The 18,396-nt window shown below is 39.8% G+C and overlaps 1 protein-coding gene across 1 annotated transcript in view; it reads left to right on the forward strand.

Annotated features, from left to right (window-relative positions):
• Positions 1–9,758, forward strand: part of usp31 (ubiquitin specific peptidase 31) — a 28,441-nt gene extending 18,683 nt beyond the window's left edge. Inside the window, exon 16 of the mRNA XM_030057926.1 lies at positions 1,066–9,758. Within this exon, the coding sequence (XP_029913786.1) occupies positions 1,066–2,561 (1,496 nt within the window). The 3' untranslated portion in view covers positions 2,562–9,758. The remainder of the gene's footprint in view (positions 1–1,065) is intronic.
• Positions 9,759–18,396: the final 8,638 nt, after the last annotated feature.

An 18,396-nucleotide genomic window follows, 5' to 3' on the forward strand; every position in this document is an offset into this window, starting at 1 on the left:
TTCTTTAACCTCTTTCCTTTCCTGTCTTCTTGAAACCTCTTGCTTTGGACAAATCCCAGTACTCCCATTGTACTCTATGTAGTGTACCATTTGGGAACCAGTTCTAAGTTGGTTAAATGACTGCAGTCCTTAAACTGTGAGCTTAATGAATCTCTTATCAAATACTTTTTCTCATTTCCTTTACAACTGGTGTCTGTAGCTGATGATAAAATATGTGCGTGTGCCACTGTGTTAACTGACTGAATAAACCAAACATGGCTTATTGCATAAAATGATTTAAAGGGTGGACCAGTGTTAGTGAAGAAATGATGAAACACGATATTTACAGTGACAAGCTTGATAAAGCAGGGGTAATTATAAACCCCATGCTAAATTATTTATCCTCGTAGCGCTGAAGAAAAAGAGTGAACCAATTTTGTGTTAAACCTCAACCTGCTGGTGCAACTAATTCAACTTTGGTTAAGTTTAGCACATAGCTAAGTAGCTACAGTATTGATTTATATCATTCCCATGTCATGTTTACTTCATCTTCTGTGGAGGGAAAATTAATCACCAACAGGTTGTAGATATTTCAGGTTTGTTTTTTTTTTTTGTTTGTTTGTTACTTTTTTTTTCCTGTTTTTCTGTTTTTTTCCAATGCAGTAAAAGAGATTTTTTCTTCCTCTCCCCATTCAGTTTGTTAGAGTGTTACCAAGATTCCCCCAACTTTATGGTCTTTTTTTTTTTTTTTTTTTTTTTGAAAAAAAAAACAAAACAAAACAAAACTTGCTTTTTGTAGAATTCACAGTAATGGATAGCTTTTATCTCACAATGTATGCTGAGCTCCTTATAGGTTTTTAAATTTTGTGTTCAAAGTGTAGTGGAACTGCACTGGTAGTAGCCTCATGGATCTGCTAGAGATATGAAATCTATTTATTAATCATAATCATAATCCAGAGAAGAAAATGATGTAGACATAGCTGTATTTTCAATAGGAAAACCTGTATCTGACCATAATCTTACTCATTACTAAAAATGTATTAACCCATTTATAAAAACTTTCTAAAATTCCTCTCTTGCTCCAAGGCGGATTCTCTGCCCGGCCTTTTGTGAGGAGCATTCAGCGCCAGAGCTTGTCCTCTAGATCATCCATCGCTAGTCCTTTGGCCTTCAGTGACACAGGGATAAAGCCTTCATGGTCTCTCTCTGCTAAGCTTCACATGAGGTCCAACTCTCCCTCACGTTTCTCCCTTGACTCTCGATGCTCACCTCCCCTAGAGAGAATAGGAGAGGCCTGTGATGACAAAGTTTCCACATCCTGTTTTGGCAGCTATAGTAGACATGAACGCTACTTTGGCAGCAGGACTCCCCTGTCTATGTTGGAGAGCAACTTCAGTGACCAGGACAATAAAAGCTTCCTAGACATGGTCTACTGCAAAGTTCCCTCTCAAGTGGACAAGAAGAGTGCCAGAAATGACCCAACGGAAAACAACAACCAGATAACGGCTATAGACCAAAATATACTAGCTTCCCAAGCTACTCCCTCCAAAGAACAGAAACGCAAGAGCAGTATTGGAGGATTTGCCTCGAAGACAGAAAGCACAGCCTCCACAAAGAGCTCAAGCAAAGCAGATCAAGAGAAAACCTCCAAAAAACGTCTGTGCTCATCCTCAACTCATAAGACCTCCACCTCTCAGTTGTCTTCCAGTACGCCCGTGAAAGGCCCGAAGGTAAGCAATACCAAGGAAAAGAGTACTAATGCCAAGAAAGGCAACTCCACACCCAGTGGGACTCCCTCCAAAAAGAAGGAGCCATCTCAAGCTCTACTGGCAACGCCGCAACATAAGCAATGCACCCGCTCCACACCTCAGTCCTCAGCGTCTCCCTCTCCCACTTCAAAGAAGAATTCCAGTGTCACTGAGAAAAGCTGTACAAGCAGCCGAAAGAAACTGGTAGAAAGGAGCTATAGTAGGGATTCTATGCACACTAGCCCCCTGGGTGATACTCCTCGTGGCAGCTTGGTATCCCGCTCTTCCCTGTCGAGGAGTGGAGAAAGCAACCGGCCTGAAAGGAGATCTGTGAGAAGCTCCAGCAGCAGTTCCTCTGTCACTAGCCTGCGCTCACCGAGCGTTTCCTCTAGAGACCTGCGGCGTAGCAGCAAATCTGAGGACAAGGGGTTGTCCTTCTTCAAGAGTGCCCTTCGGCAAAGAGAAAGCCGCCGGTCAGCTGATTTGGGAAAGAGCAGCCTGCTGACTAAGAAGGCCTCAGAGAGGACAGGTAAGCAAAATGGACAAGCAAAGGACAATGCCGGTGATAATGGAGAAACTGGAGACATAGTCTCATCACAGGCATCAACAGAGACTCATGGAAGTGAGACAAACTGTGTGACAAAAGAGTCTTCCAAGCCACCCAGCTCTCTTAGCCGCACTCTATTACATGTAGGCAAGTCCAAGTCTTCCACTTCTGAAGTAAGTCTTAAGTCTCCTACAAATGGGAAAAAGCCTCTTGAAAAGGTGCCATCTTCCAGGAAGCTGTCATCCAGCATGCAGTCTCCTGCATGTACAAGACAGAGGCCTCAGTGATATATCCACATTCGTTCCATTATTTTAGGTGTTGCAGCTATTTTCTTTGTGCCTAAGTTACAGTAAGCACCAAATGTATTTGAAAAGGGACACATTTTTTTATGTTGTGGCCTTGCACACTGGCATTGGGTTCATAAAAAGGCTTTGAGGTTTGATTATAAACAGTCAACTGCCCTTTGAGGTACTCTGTTTCTGTACAACATCTGCATATTTTGTGGTGCCTAACATTTTGGCTTGTATACACTCAAGCACTAATTTTTAGTATCTTGTCAAAATTGTTTAAAACGGTGTCCAGTGACACTTTTGGACACAAAGTATGAACAAGCAAAGGAATAACTGGCTAATTGAGTTAAGCACTAGATTGTGTCTGACACATATGAAATCGCGTGGGCATTCCTCATGCATGCTTGTGCACAACACAACTTCTGTAACTGCAGGGGTGCAGTGAGGCTGTAGGCCCTCATGATTTTCACTCAGTTCTCTAAAAAGGAGTACGCTGACAGCATACCCCCTTGGAATCTAGCAATTTTATTACCTGTCCCTCAAACAAGGGTGTTGATGTACCTTTGCAAGGCTGAAAAGTAATTTTGCTGGAAAGTCTGTTGTTTGCTTGTAAAGGGTTACGCTCGGGGGAAAAAAAAGGATTTAAATAGCAACAGCAAAATAGTTTAACCTGACAAATGCAGAAGTTTTATGGTGTATGAATTGTTTTCAGCTTGCACGTACCAACAATGCATACTTTTTCTTTTTGACTGACAGTTTTGACTGGTATAAAGATTCTCTTCAGATTTAGGTGAAAACACTAAAGTCAAAGCAGGCTGTTGATGCTTAAACCTCACCGCTGTTGTCAGGATTTCAAAGTCTGCAGTGATCACTCTACAAATAGTAAAGTTCAGTAGATAATATGTGTGTGTGTGTGTGTGAGAGAGAGAGAAAGAGAGAGAGAGAGAAAAGAGTTTCATTATGAAATAAGCGTGTCTGAGCATTTGCATTTTTTTTTATTTTTTATTTTTTTCATGGATTAAGGCTGATCAGATCAGACTGGTCATTGAAAACCTACACTTTCCTTTTGGAACACTAATTTCCGTACAGCTCATGCAGTGTTTAACAGGGGCTACTTCAGTGAGCGCCCTCTCGCCAAAAGCTAAGGCAGAGACATGGCAAAGAAATGTAGTCAGTAGAGAATACACAGGTATATGGTGTTTCTCCAGGCCATATAATGGTTCACTTGCCTATCTACCTAATCACCTTTGACGACAGTATCACAAATATCAGCATTACTGTTATTTGTGGTCAATATCTGTTTCTTTCAACTTTACTGAGAAGATAGTAGGGCTGGTTGTCATTGGCCTAGGCATAACCTGTAGTATCTTTTCAAGAGAAATTGTCTCACAAAAATCGCCCTGACACAAACTTGTATCTGTAATCAATGAGGAAATTAATAGATGAACAGAACCAGCACTGTGGAATACAAAGCAGCTGGCCTTGAAGCAAACTAGGCGAGGATATGAGAAAGAGTTAGTTTTGTATAAGTCTACAGAGATTGAGAGAAGTTGATTAAATTATTGTACTATAAACCTAAGGAAAATGCCCTAAGAAAACAATTATGGCAGTTAGAGCAAATGAAAGCTCTATTAATCATACTTACACCTTAAAGCAAGATATCAGATAATTTGGAAACCTGTGGCTCTTACATTATTGAATACCATTTACGTTGTCTGTTTTATTAAAACCTTGGTTTACAAAATACCAGTCGGTGGAAGACAGAATCAGATGTATTTTATAAAATGTTTATATGCTGTTAATTTTTTTCCTCGTGTTTTGGAATGAAACCCTTTAACATATAAATATATATAAGAGAGACGTATCTGTATAGATATAGATATAGACAGAGAAAGTATATAGTATATACCTGTATTTTCCCTCTCTTGAGCAAGATGTAAATTATCTTAAGCGCCTTTCAATACTGTCAAGAAAACAAATCATTGCCTCTGGCAACATATTAGTCCACTACTGTATGCATCACTGAGTAGGAATGTTTTAATGTTTAGCACTTTGTATTATAAAGTAGATTTTTTTTTTTTCCCAGAACAATGATATATAATAACTTAATGATGTATGTAATTCTATAATTTTTAAATGTGCTATCTGTACATGATTTCAGACATATCTTAAAGTAGTGTCATGGGCCTTAGACTTGAAATGGTATAAGGGTACATTCATCTCAATGTTTCAAGGGAAATTCTGAATAATTTCCCCATTACTACACCTGGTGCTGTTTAAAGGCCATGCTCCTCTGGCACTGATATTTCTTAAATTATCATATTTTTAAATGCTCCTTTTCAGAACTGTGATCACACTTCAGTGAACTAGAACCATATTGCTAGTGTTTATCATAACCTGTGGTACCTCATTTGGAGAAGACAATAGCTTGCCATTTTTTCTTCATCGGGCTGAAACGGAAGACTAATAATGAGCCATTTAAAGTGATCGTAGTGCTACATTTGTATTGTTAGCATTTGAATGGTTATTAGTCCAAAATGGATATGTAGGCTGAATTTTAACAACTGTCAGACACTGCATGACATTTTCCTGTTTTGTAGTTAAATGATAAGGAAATAGCAAGCCGCTGTTTGTCATTGCAGCCACCATGATGCTTGTTGGCTTTTGAGAGTAGGAAAAAAATGGCTCCCTATGCATTTTTCTTTTATTGAGATGACATTTAGGCCCTCAGGCCTCCTTCAAGATCAACAATAATTTTGTCATGACAAAGTTACCCCTCCCTCAAGTGCAATAATCATACGATGTTATTGGAAAGTAATCCGATGATCAACATTTGTGTTAGATACCAGCATAATGTATGTTTTCAGTATATGAATGAATATGGTTACATGGCATTAGACTCCATCCTTCAGAAAATAATTCAGTTACATTTGCATCATCTGTGGTGTCTGCTGGACAAATGACCAGCTTTCCATTTGCAAACTTAGCATTTCTCTTGCTCATATATACCAGGTTGCATTGTTCCACTTACGGTTTTAAAAGGGAATACCACAAAACTTAAGGATTCACATATGTTATTTACATGGCTCGTACAGGAATGAACAAGTCAGTAGTCACAGTTATCAGGGACATGTTTCCTTTGGCTAAAAGAATTTAACATACTGTATCAAAGCTCAGCGGAATAACAGTTTACCTCATTATTTCTTTTTTCCCTCCGATTCAAACTGTGCCTTTGCTGCATGAAATCATCTCTCGCCTTTGTTTTTCAAGACAATCATTTACTTATTTATTTATTTATTTTTAAACTGATGTTGCTAAGAGGTTGGATAACTCATTGAATGCCCACAATATGATTTAGAGGAAAAAAGTGAGGGAGGGAGGTCATTTTGTTGAGTATGCAGTTGAAAGATTGCCATTTGTTTGGGAGGTAAACAGCTTTGCTTTCTGAGGCGACCTAAATCACATTTTAAGGGCAAGTCAGTCTGCTAAAATCACTTTAAAGAGGTAAAAAAAAAAAAGCTGCCAGCCAGGCAACAGAGTCATGTCATTCTTTCTGGTGAGAGTAAAATGGCAGTTTGAACACTACAACTTGTTTTTCAGCAGGACATTTCTTGCCATGATCAGCCACAATCAATTCAGTTTTAGCCGGTGCGCTAATAAGTTGTAAATATGGCCAGTTTTTAACCTCCACTGCTATACATGAAGGCACTGTCTTACCCCAGTGGCATACTGATTGGACCAAAAGCACTATCAGAAACATAAACAGCCTCATAAATTCAGTATTTGGTCAGCCCTGCCAGTTTGTGATTATTTTTTATCGTTAAAATCTCCCCAGATTCGAAAACTTGAGAATCTGACCTTCACAGGTGTGCAGTGTTCGGCTGTTTGGCTCTCGTCGGTCAGCTCACCTGTTAACCAAATGAGGACAAAGACAGTAGACGTCAAAATCATCCATGTGTCCCCAACAGGTTGTTAGATCAGGTTGTCGCCCCACACATAATGGACCACTCTCCTAAAAACTTGGTGTGTTTGTTTGCTGTTCTCATCGTCCGTCCTGCATCTGCTCTGCTGACAAGGAGCGAGACACTGTGGATTCATAGATTGTTTGTCTCTACTTGAAAGTTGGCAGTGAAAGAATGTAGTTAACATCCCATTCAAAATGTCTTGCGCCATGTAAATAACATATTGGAATGTTTTAAGCTGAGTGGTATTCCCGTCGCTGCTCTCTTTTCTACTGGCTGTTTTAACTCCATGTCTAAACGCCACCAATGTGTATGACAGGCATTACGTAACAGAGTTTGGTGTTCTCCTTGTTTGCCTGTTTTAAGTCTGTAATTCAGTGTCCTGGTACTAGTGGCTGGTTCAAAACACTATTTTTTTTTTTTTTTTTTAATTTGTCGACTCATGGGTTTTGCAGTTGCAACTCAGTGATGTCCAGTAGATTTGATGTGTCACTTTTCACGGTTTGTTTCACATAGCACAGCTTTATGTATGATAATCTGATGCCTCTTCACTTTTTACATTCAAAATTTGATTTTGATTTTTATTATTTTATTGTTTTTTTTTTTTGTTTGTTTGTTTTTTGTAGTTAGCTTAGGGATTGTAAATAATGTTTATTGTACAACGTGGGTCATAATTTGAGGTCAGACTCTAAAGAACCTAACTTTTCACAAAGCGAATGAAACAAGTGTTTTTGTTTCTTTGTTGCATTCCCATGTAAAAATATTTTAAAGTCTTTGTAAGCTGTAGACGAGTCTTCAGAGAGGTTTTTCTGCCTTGTGACCATGTTTTGTTTTTACTCATGCTTTGGACACCCACCCTGTCAGTAGGAGTCCTGTAATATGTGGCAATTGCTGCTGACATTTTGTGGCAATTTGTAAATCCTTAGGCTCAAATCATTTAAAAAAAAAAAAAATGAATTGTAAAAATTGTAATCATCTCACACTCATTCATAAAGGAGAAATTTGGAGGCTGAGGCTTGAATTGCCAAACGTGTTGTGAGATGCTCATTTAAGAGAACTCCTCTGACCAGTGGGGACCTTACAAGTAGTTCAGTGAAAAAAAAAAGAAAAAAAAAATCCTCTCAGTGTATCTTTGCAGTGATACAAAATGCATACATATTGCAATAGAATTTCAAAAAAAAATCAATGTTATATTCAGGAGAAAATGAATCAACATTTTTATATGGATTGATTGTCCTCTCCATCCTTTTTTTTATTATCATTTTTTCCACTACAGTTAATGTTGCCTGTATTTTTTTTTTTCAGTGTTGTCAATGTACAGAATTGAGAATGATTGTGGAATGCAGTATTGCATGAAAATGCTAATGCATGCGTCTCATTAACTATGCAAGAGACTGCTGCTATGTTAACCAAAAGCAGAGCATGGCTGTTTGAATTCCATTGCTTTATTTGCACAGCATACCAATATTTAGAAATTGTAAATGACAATGCTTCAATGCCATAATCTTTTATTTTTACTATTTTACCATTGTCTTGTTTGTTCTTTTTTTAATACATATATATATACATACATAATTTTGGCGATACATGATCCTGCGTGCTCCTGCCTCTTTTTGAAGAGGCGATTCAGAGTAAATGTTGTACACCAGCAAGAACAGTAACCATTCTGTTTATAACACAAGATGCTATTACCCCCTCCGCTATTTTGTTACCGAATAGTCTTATATATCCAATGTATGTGTCTGTGCGTTGTGTCCATTTTACTTCACAGTGACAGTAGTTTATGAACCCGCTGTTGGAAACAGTAGCATCAAAGCTAAAACATTTGCAGTTTTTATTACAGTGTGTAAAGAACAAAGACATAAATGTAAATGCTCAGTTGCAACTTTTTGTATTGTCTGTGCCGCATCGTCTGTGTAAGGACTTAAGTGAATCAGCCTTTTTTTCCCCACAATTTTAAATATCAAAACTGGCAGTTTATAGTTTACCAACAAATAAGCAGTGGGTTCAAAAACTTAATATTGCTACTGTGTATAAGGTAGTGACTGATGAAGTAGATATGAAAGACTTAATCACACCAGTTGTGTAAATGCACACGCTTTCCAGCAAAAGTTAGTTTACTTTAAAAGAGAAAGTCTTTTGTTGACACCTTTTTGTTAACCATGTCAAAGAAAAGGACGTTTTTGCATTGTGTGAAACCATGCACCAACTAATTAGAATGCTATTAACACTGTTTTTTTTTGTTTGTTTGTTTGTTTGTTTGTTTGTTTTTAAATAGCCTTTTATGATTCAATCAAAGTAGCAATAACTGTTCATATCAAAACACTAAAATCATACATTAGAGTCACAGGCTCGTGTGCAGGCAACATAAAGCAATACTGATGCATGAGTAGGACTGGTGGACTTGCACCCTGAAGCCAGGTGTGAGTTGGGCTCTCGGCCAGGCAGGGATTTCAATCTTCACAGGCAAAGTTGGGTTTTTGAGGACATTTTCAGGATCTCTATGTCAGGAGCAGATGCTGTTTGAACTCATTCAGAAGTGTTAAATAATGAACAAAACGAATTGGAGTGGATATTTTATATTTTTCTTTGGGTGATACTAAGGCCTAGAAGTGGCTTAGCAGTTTAATAGACGGGCAAAACCTGAACGAATGTCATTTGCAACCAACTGGTGTGCTGTCCTAATTACTATACATATATTTTTTTTTTTGTAAATGGAGATGTGTCCGTTTTCTAAGCGTGAGTAAGAACGCTTGAGGTATACAGTGCTAAATACATAGCTCTTTTGTCTTTTTACTTGTCTTTTTTTATATATATAGTTTTTTTATCAGTCATGAATCATTTGTATGGATGAAAATTGATTGCGTTTTTATTGGGTTCTCTGACCTCCTGTTCACCTGCTAGTACCAGGTTCATGATTGTGTTGTTGACACTATATTGTCTGAACTGGCTCACAGTGTGTTTGTATATTTGGGCCTCTGTTCCAGCATTCGCCAGTTCAAGAGTTGAGGGAAGTGTTCTTACATGGAATAGTTTCAAGCAAGTGCGCGAGACTTTGTCAAAGTCCTTAATGTTAATTTATTTCTTTTTCATTAATGTGTATGCACTTTTAATGCAGTTTTTTTTTTTTTCTTGAGAATGCATTTCTCCTAGAGGATAAATGTTTCTATACATTGTTGGTTTAGCCATGCAAGAACAAAATGGAAAATCTGAATAAAAAATATTCAAACAAGTGTTTAGCATTAGTGTGGTGTCTTATTTTTTGGAATGGCAGTGTTCAGGATGCACCGTCAGTTGTTATAGTGGATGGTTTTCTTCAGTTATCCACTAGAGGGAGCTTGTCTTCTATAAATTGGCCCCTACCACAGGAACTCTGTGCAGTGTATTGCCATTGGACTCCATGGGTTGGGAGACTTTATCCAGAAGTGCTTTACTTATACAAGAGGAAAACCTCAAGTAATGGGACATTAATAGTTACGCAGAATGGTGAGTATTAGTGTCCACCTAATCCACAGGTTCTGACTGATTTGTGTCAGAAAAGCCTGAGAAATGACAGCCTGCGCCAGTTATGAGTCTAAGCACTTGATATTTACGAGCACGGCTTTCAGGCGGATCTGCATGGCTGTCCACAGTCTGCCTCCACAAAAGCTTAGGCATTTGCATTCTCACAGCCGTCACAAGTCGTATTATGTTGCCAGCATCAGACACATTTTGAAGGTGTTTTTATTTTCATGTTCAAAGATCTGCCTCCTCATCCCGTTTAGATTCAGTTGGCGTTGGGCAAATATATGAGAGCACACAAATCAACAGCTCACGGTCTCCCTGCTGCAGAGACTATTGTCTGAGACATCAAGGCTGTGCAAGACAGGAGCAGCTCTAAATTTCTGGGGAATATTGCTATTTCTAGCTTTTCTTGCCCACAGAATGTAGAGGTGCTAGAGCTGGAGTGTGCAGATGCAAGTATATGCCTGAACCTAATTTTCACTTTACTGAGAATCTCATCATATATTAACACCTTTGATTCCAACGTCATTTAGGAAGATTGCACTTAAAATTTTAAGCGGCTGGAACGTTAGACTTGTTTACCATAGGTGTTCTTCACTGCAACACCAGAGAGGTGGGTATCATGCATCTCACTTAAGGCTTCTCTGAGTGCAGTGACTCTGCATTGGCAAAGTGGTTATTTCAGTGCATGCAAGCAAATTACAGTCGCATTACTTTGCACATGTAAACATTGCTGAACACAACGGAATGCGACAGATTTTTAATCGCTGATCTAAAACAAATGACGCACAAGTGACAAAATAATGGACACGTTTTGTTGTACAGCAAAGTGGGGTGCACACGCCTATTGTCTCCCAACAGTGTCTTCTTTCCTGAAACATGAACTCATCTTAAAAAGGGACATCAACTGGCCTTGGTCAGTGAGGTGCACCTTCTCATGCACTTTGCAGACAAAAAAACAAGCCATTTGATTGGCCATGACTAATTCCAGCCCCGACCACACCAGCTGGTAATGTGTTCTTAACCCAAGCCTTTTCACAGCCGCACTGCTGTAGCATAAATGCCTCCGGTCTCTAAATTAACAAAAATCTGTTGGTGGCGCCCTAGTGAGTTTGTAGCATGAAACTGCTGGTTACATCCACACTAAAATATTGAGCCCCTTGCAGAAACTTAAGATTGCACCTCACGGAGTAATAACTGTCATTCACAAGAGGTAATCAATTTTTAATTTATTCAACCAAACAGGTAAAAAGTCATGTCCTGTCCCGATGACCTGCCCAACAATGACTCTATAATGCGTTCGCTCATCAGTCAAGAAAACATTTTCTAGCTCCAGTGATTTTGAGGATTCTCTGCATAGTAAAGAAAGATGCAAAGGGTTTTACTTTTCAGTCAGCGTGTAATGATGTAAGCCTGTAGCCAGATCTTCTGTTGAAGATACTTGGTAACTATAAAGGATGGCCCAGATGGACACACTGCCTGTCATCCTCTCAGAGCACCCCGTTGTTTTCTAGTTGGTGGGTCAGCTTTCAGCAGTGGTAAAAACATACTTTCTGCCTACCTAAATGTAATAGAATTACATCTGCTCATGCACTCGGCCCTCTTTTAAGTGTTATCTTGTATGCGGAAGAGACCAGCCATCTGATGTCACTTATGAGCGCTTTGTTTAATTCTAAATGAAGATTGCTTTGTGTCCACACCGGTGTGTGCGGCGACAGCAGTGGCTCAATTTTGCGGATGCTTTTATCGTGCTTACCATTGTTAACAACAAACAACAAATGAAGTAATTAGAAAAATGTGGGCCACAAGCCAAGTGATAACCACTCTTTTGCTTTTTTTCTTTTGATTCCCCCCCTCACTCCTCTACCGTGGCATGTTAGGCTGCACCATAACAAAGCACAGCCACTTGGGGCCTGGCTGAGATCCAGAACATGAATCATTTGAAATTTCCTGGTAAGCAGAGGATGCCATTTACTCTTATTCTCCAACGCTTTTAAACCAGCATCCGACTCTTCACACTCGATAATATCAGTCCCCTATGGCACAGTGGAGTTACTTTAGCAATTCACCTGTGGTTTTATCTCCTTTGTCCCCTCTTTTGACTCCACCCCAGAGAGTGCAAGAAAATCAATAATAATTGATTTTAGGAGGGAGGGATAGGAGGTTGGAATTCATGGGAAGAACCACGGGAAGACAGAGACAGAGCGGTAGTAGCTGAGAAGTGCAGGACCCTGAGCATAATATGCATGTGCCGGCACAGCTAAAGGTCACCAACATGAACCTGTCTGTAACAACAGATTATAAAGTGTGGAGGCCTCACAGCAGCTGAGGTCTCACATAAAAAAGAAGAATAATTGCAACTATGAACTGTGACGCCACCGCTTGGCTGCACGTATTTGTTCATTTTCACTGTAGGAAGAGGATGGTGGGCTGTGTACACTTCTGACTTTGTGGTAAAGACGTTTTGAAATAATTTGACTGGAGTGAGTTTTCCTCACAGCAGGATAAAGCTGGAATTGTGCTTTACTGCCAAGACATCTTTGTGGAGCTACAAGGAGAAGGGTTTCATGGATAACAGAAGGCTGCTGAGGAGCTGACATGCATGTCCAAAATATCAACAACACATTGTGTGGTCTACGTCAAACAAGCTGAATTTGTCCTACTTTCTGTCTGGTCACAGATTAAAGAAATATTTAAACAAGGAGTGTAGCACTTATCAAGGCTGAATCTTTACCACAGCAGCCCAGGTTCGAGAGTGCCTAAGACCCTTTGCTGCATGTCATTCCCTCTCTACTATCACTGTTAAATAAATCAGAAATGCCAAAAACTAATCTTTAAAAAAAAAAAAAAATGAAATATTGAACAAAGGTGGAACAGCCCTTTGCAGATGAGGTTTGAAAAGATAAACAAAATAATGCAATTTCTTTTCACCAGCGGTGAAAACGGATTTCCATTTTCTGGTTTCTTTTTTGATGCTTCCCCCGAGTAGACACATAAAACACAGACACAAGTGCAAGAATAAAATAAAATAGCCACGTGGTTGTCTTCATCTGACACCTGTGCACATTTGCAGATGGAGAAGAATATTCCAGCCTGAGGAGTTGATGACAAAGCTCATAACAACCATGAAGCCTATTTTTTGACACATTAATTTTGAAGTAGAAAATAATGCACCGTACTAAATCGGATGTAAAAATCTATCGCCCCACTATCTCAACATTCATTTGTCATGTTCCTCTGTGCAGCAGGCAATTAGTTCCCTGTTCTTGACTATCTGCAACAGAGCACCGCTGCTCAGCTTCATCTCACATTCACTTTTACGCTGCTTGTTTGTTAGCCCCTCTTCCCCGAGAGCAGTCAATCAAGCTTCACAGAGTAATGTTCAAAGCAAGACAAGACAGCAACAGACTTTCACTACAGAGAGGAAGGGCTGTTTGATTTCATTTGCAGGATTCGTCTGATGCGCTGGGGTCCGGTGGGTCAGCACAGCTGACAGCTCAGAGATTGATGGGTGAGATGCTTCCCAGGCGGGAAAGTGTTGGACAACATGAGCAGCGATCCAAGGCACCAGTGGGGTGGGGTGGGGGAGGTGCTGACATGGTATCCCCAGTGGTGTGTGTGCGCGTGCATGTGTGTGTGTGTGTGTGTGTGTGTGTGTGTGTGTGTGTGTGTGTGGTCTCTTGGCTGAAGACCACGTCCCTTCCCTCATCAGGACGACTGAATGGTGCTCAGTACCTGCAGCCTGAGTTCTCGGCACCTGTGGACCCATCAGTGCCTGAAGAATGGCATAACCAAGAAAATGTGAATCTGTTTTTTCCCCCTTTTGTTTTCTTCATTGAATTTTTATTATTCTCTGCTGTCATTTCCTTTTCTTCCTTATCTAGCGTTTTCAGACAAAGCAAATACACTAAGATTAGCGCTGAGAGAAATCGTCAGTCTTTCTGATTTGGATCAGAGCTAGCCGAACGGTGAGATGATTTTAATATAGATGCGCAGACACATGAGCATCCAATCACAATGATGCTATGGTGCTGCACCAATATTTCTCCTGTTATGAATATAACACGCTTTCAAAAATCATTTGTTCACTATCGCGCATTGACCGTTTTAAGATGTGATTTTGTCTCGAAGGGTCATGCACCGGTTTGTGTGTGCCTGCTTGTGTGCAATGTGTGTGTGTATGTGTGTGTGTGTGTGTGTGTGTGAGTGACTGGAAGTGGAGGGGAGGGGTGGGTACACATTGTTCACATTGTTTCTGCGGCTTTATGCTCAGATGTGGAATATCAATAGCTGTCATCTGCATCTGTTGGGAAAAAAAATACATTATTTGTGATTATTTTTGTTATTATAACTTATTATTATTTCAGTTTTCAGCAAATGTTTTATATGTTGTTACTACATGTGCAACTAGACAGTGGGTGAAAACCCATAGTATAGTGCACAGTGCAAATAGTGCATATCTAAATACACATATTAAGATTTTTTCTGGCAATTTTATTCCTCTGCGGGGACAGCAGCATAAACTCAACTTTTTTGTCAGTATATTTCAAATGTTCGCTTTTTCATAAATCATTGTCAGTTGGGGAAGCTCAGTTGTTAGCACTGTCCGTCACAGCAAGAATAACCCAGTTTCAAATTGCAGCTCTGGTTCTTTCTGTGTGTAATTTGCATGTTTCTCCTCACATTTGCATGTGTTTCTTCCTGCTGTTGACATGGTTAGGTGAACAGATGACTCTAAACTACCTGTGGGTGTGAATGTGTGTGAGTCTGTGTGTGTTAGCCCTGCGATGGTCTGGTGACCTGTCCCGGGTGTTTCCCTTCCTTCCACCCAGTGCATGCTGGGATAGGCTCCAGTTTGCTGCAACCCTGATTAGCAATCTGCATGTGGGGATGGATGCTGTCAGCTCAATGTGGTTCCTCCGCTTGTCATTCACATGCCAGGTGCTCAGTCTTCTCAATCACCTAGTAAAACTTGTCAGGCCTTCTCCATTACATGAACAACCACCAGCACAAATGGACGGACAGTGCACAGTAATAGTGTGCGGCATGTATTAAATATCCCATTCCACTATTTGTTGTGATTGTATGTCTGAGGCCGGTGGGTGTGATCAGACAGGTGTAATGGCTCAACAGATTTTTCCTGGCAGCACCTTCGACGTGCTTTCAATTACTGCGATGTCAGGCGTCTCTGTGTTTGGCAGCATTCCATCAAGTTGGGATTAAAAAAAAAATGCCTGGACCTGCCAGTCAGACGCAGGCAGGTCAGCACCTCAGTCCTTGATCTGCATATCACAATAGCTCGCATTTGTGGAGTAGCGATATAACACTGGAGGATTATGCTGGAATACTGTGGTGCTGCAGTTTTCCTCCCGCGAGTCGGTCTATCTGTCTGTTTTTCTATCTATCTCCCTATTGAGCTGAACTGTCTTGATAAATACTGCACATTAATGTATTAACACAGCAGGCAGGGGAGACACGGCGTTACAGTGATACGCTCCTTTAGCTCTTACCTGGCCCATTTTGCTCCGAATAAAGCCGTGACCATCCTCCACACTATTCTAAAGGCATGAAAGGGCTGGAGGAGCCATATTTTTAAAAAAGGCTTAGTGCTCTCATGAATCCTCTTTATCATGATGCATGGCTTCATGAGCACAGCAGCTAATACGAATATAAAGCCAGATGCCCTCATAAGCTGTTTCACCATTATTTATTTATGAATGAATATTCTCTGACTGTGCTAATATATCCCTGGGCTTAGGAAAATGGTCTAATGTATTTGTTAAGCTTGGTCTGGGTTTCTTTATTACCTGTCAAATCTGTACGAGTAATACTTAATCATGTGGCTTTATTTCTATTTCTTTCACTCCCCTATGATCCTGTGAAGCCTCTTAAAATGTGAAAAGAAGAATCTGACAGTGGATGGTGGTTGAGCTTGCAGAGGCACTGAGATCCCCATAAATGTTTGTATTATCATTATTATCCTCATTATTATTCCCACCTGCAGCTGCTGCATTATTAATGCAGATGACTATGTTTGACGAGAAGACAATTATGTTATTTATTGTATGTCAAAGAATACACTGAATTTTGAGCAAATGTCTGTGAATGTCTCAAAAAGAGAAATGCATCTCTGTTTCCATCTCTTTATAATGAGTCACATGGAAATGCAGCCTCCCCTCTTACATATTTACTGCATAAACATAACCTAGACCACTTTATTTGACGGAATTGGTATTTAAATAGATCACGAACATGATTTTTTTCTTTCAAGACTATCGCAGCACTATTAATGTAAGCTGGGAAAGTGACGGAAAGCTCAGACGGAGCGTACATCAGCATCACGTTTCTGAGTCGTTATAAAAACATCTCAGCTGAATGTTGTTTGGCATTTTAACATTCATCCTAATGGACAAGTACAGCATGAAAGCATCTGTGCAGGAATGTGCTTTGTTTATCTAGCTAGGGGTGTTCTTTTTGTCAATTTAAAAAGCGAGCTTTGCAACCCTTCAAAATAAAACCCTGAATACTCACTGTGGCATATTGAGCATATCCATGACCTTACCCTACAGTATCTGAGGTATACAGCAGGATGTTGCCCTTTCATTTTTACTTTATTTTCACCATTACTCTAGCACACTGGTAAAAGGCAGCTTATGAAACCAACGAGTGAAATAAAGATTGCATTCCATTGCACTGCACAGAGTTAACTCTCCCAATCACCTAATGGCCTTGTGTCATGTGCACGACAAGATGAAAAAAAAAGAAAGTCTGTCCTCTGTGCTCGGCTAATTAACAGTAAGAAGAGGCCCTATCACATCCCCCAGACTCTCCTCTTCTTTAGCTAACACCAATGAGAATAATAATGAACCCAGCAGAATGAATTACAGATCATCTTATACTCCGAGGAATAATATGAGAGCTTTATTACATAGTACATTTTGGTGACCATTTAGTTTTAAGCTGTTTTCAGTGCCGGCCGAAATGTAATGAGTGTACACATAGCACTGTAATGAGTCACCCAAGCATTTTAACCGGAGCACCCCAAACCTAAGCCTGTCGCTGTGTGTTGTGTATCAAGCTCTCTCGCCCAATTCCCACTAGTCCCTCGCTGGCCTTCCAAGCCGCCTTTCCTCAGCGATAAGCACCACCCTTTGCGTTTTAATTTTGGCAATTAAAATGCAAATACAGTGCTAACTTTGCCTTTGCAATAATTGGAAATGCTTGAGACGTTCTAGAAGATCCTAGGATACAAGCCATATTAAAGAAAAAAAAAATCATAATTAAATAATGTGTTGATCTACTAAAAAAAACAGTTTGTGATTCTCACTGGATAACATAAAACAGAATTTCATATTATTTTATTATTATTATTATTTTTAAGTTAAGACGTGGCATTTTTTTTTTTTTCCACAGTTGAGAAGTCATGTATTACCTCTCATTCAACTCATTATTTAGTATTATAGCTTTTATCTTCTCTGTGGATTTAGATCATCTTGAAGAATTAATTTAGCCGGGCTGCTGGAGATGAGATGAAGCCCAGAAGAGCCGGAGAACATTCGCTGCAGCTTTGTTTTGCATAAAGCCAGAAATGTCAGGCATGACTTTGAGGCACGCCGTTTGAATCACCTTTATAAATAATTGTGTAAAGAAACACACTAATGAATAAAATATTAAACTATACCCTGAATATGTAAACCTGAAAACCCTACAGTGATTCATGTGACTCTTAAAATTCTTGTTTTCATGTATTTTTAATTGGCAGTGAAATAAAGGAAAAAGAGGAGAAAAAACAGACAAAAGTGAACTCAACGAAAAGTCTTGACATGTAATGCAGAGGCAATTTACTGCAATTTAGTATGGCTGGAATCCAGCAGCCTCCTCAGGCGCCTCTTTTATTTTCATAGAAGATCCAGTGACAGTAATGAATCATAGTTAAGACCATACTGCAGTGTAAGCTCGCAGTTTATTAAACAGTCAGCAGCTCATTGCTTTTGATCCTTGGGAACGTCATTGTAATAGATTACAGCCCGCCATGTTGATAGTTCTCCCAGCCTATCCTTCTCCCGCGCTCCTTCCCTTCCACCTTTCAAATTTCATATTTCTTTGCAACGGGCTGTGAGGAAAACAACAACAAGCAAACAGACCTGAGGAGCCATGCTTTTGGAGTGTGAATGCAACGACCTTGACTCGCGCTATCCCTTGAGTATTGGGTTTCTGTGGCTGAAGGCAAGAATTTAATCATTGCATTCCTTTGTCTCTGAAACAGGTTCACTCTGACATTCTGGTGAAGGACGAGATATGTAAGGAGAGAGTTATCAGGTCTCATGCAGAGGCAAAACCCCGTCAACTTCCCGTGCCTGTATCGT

The sequence above is a fragment of the Myripristis murdjan genome, chromosome 8 (genome assembly GCF_902150065.1).
Source record: "Myripristis murdjan chromosome 8, fMyrMur1.1, whole genome shotgun sequence".
Taxonomy (NCBI): domain Eukaryota; kingdom Metazoa; phylum Chordata; class Actinopteri; order Holocentriformes; family Holocentridae; genus Myripristis; species Myripristis murdjan.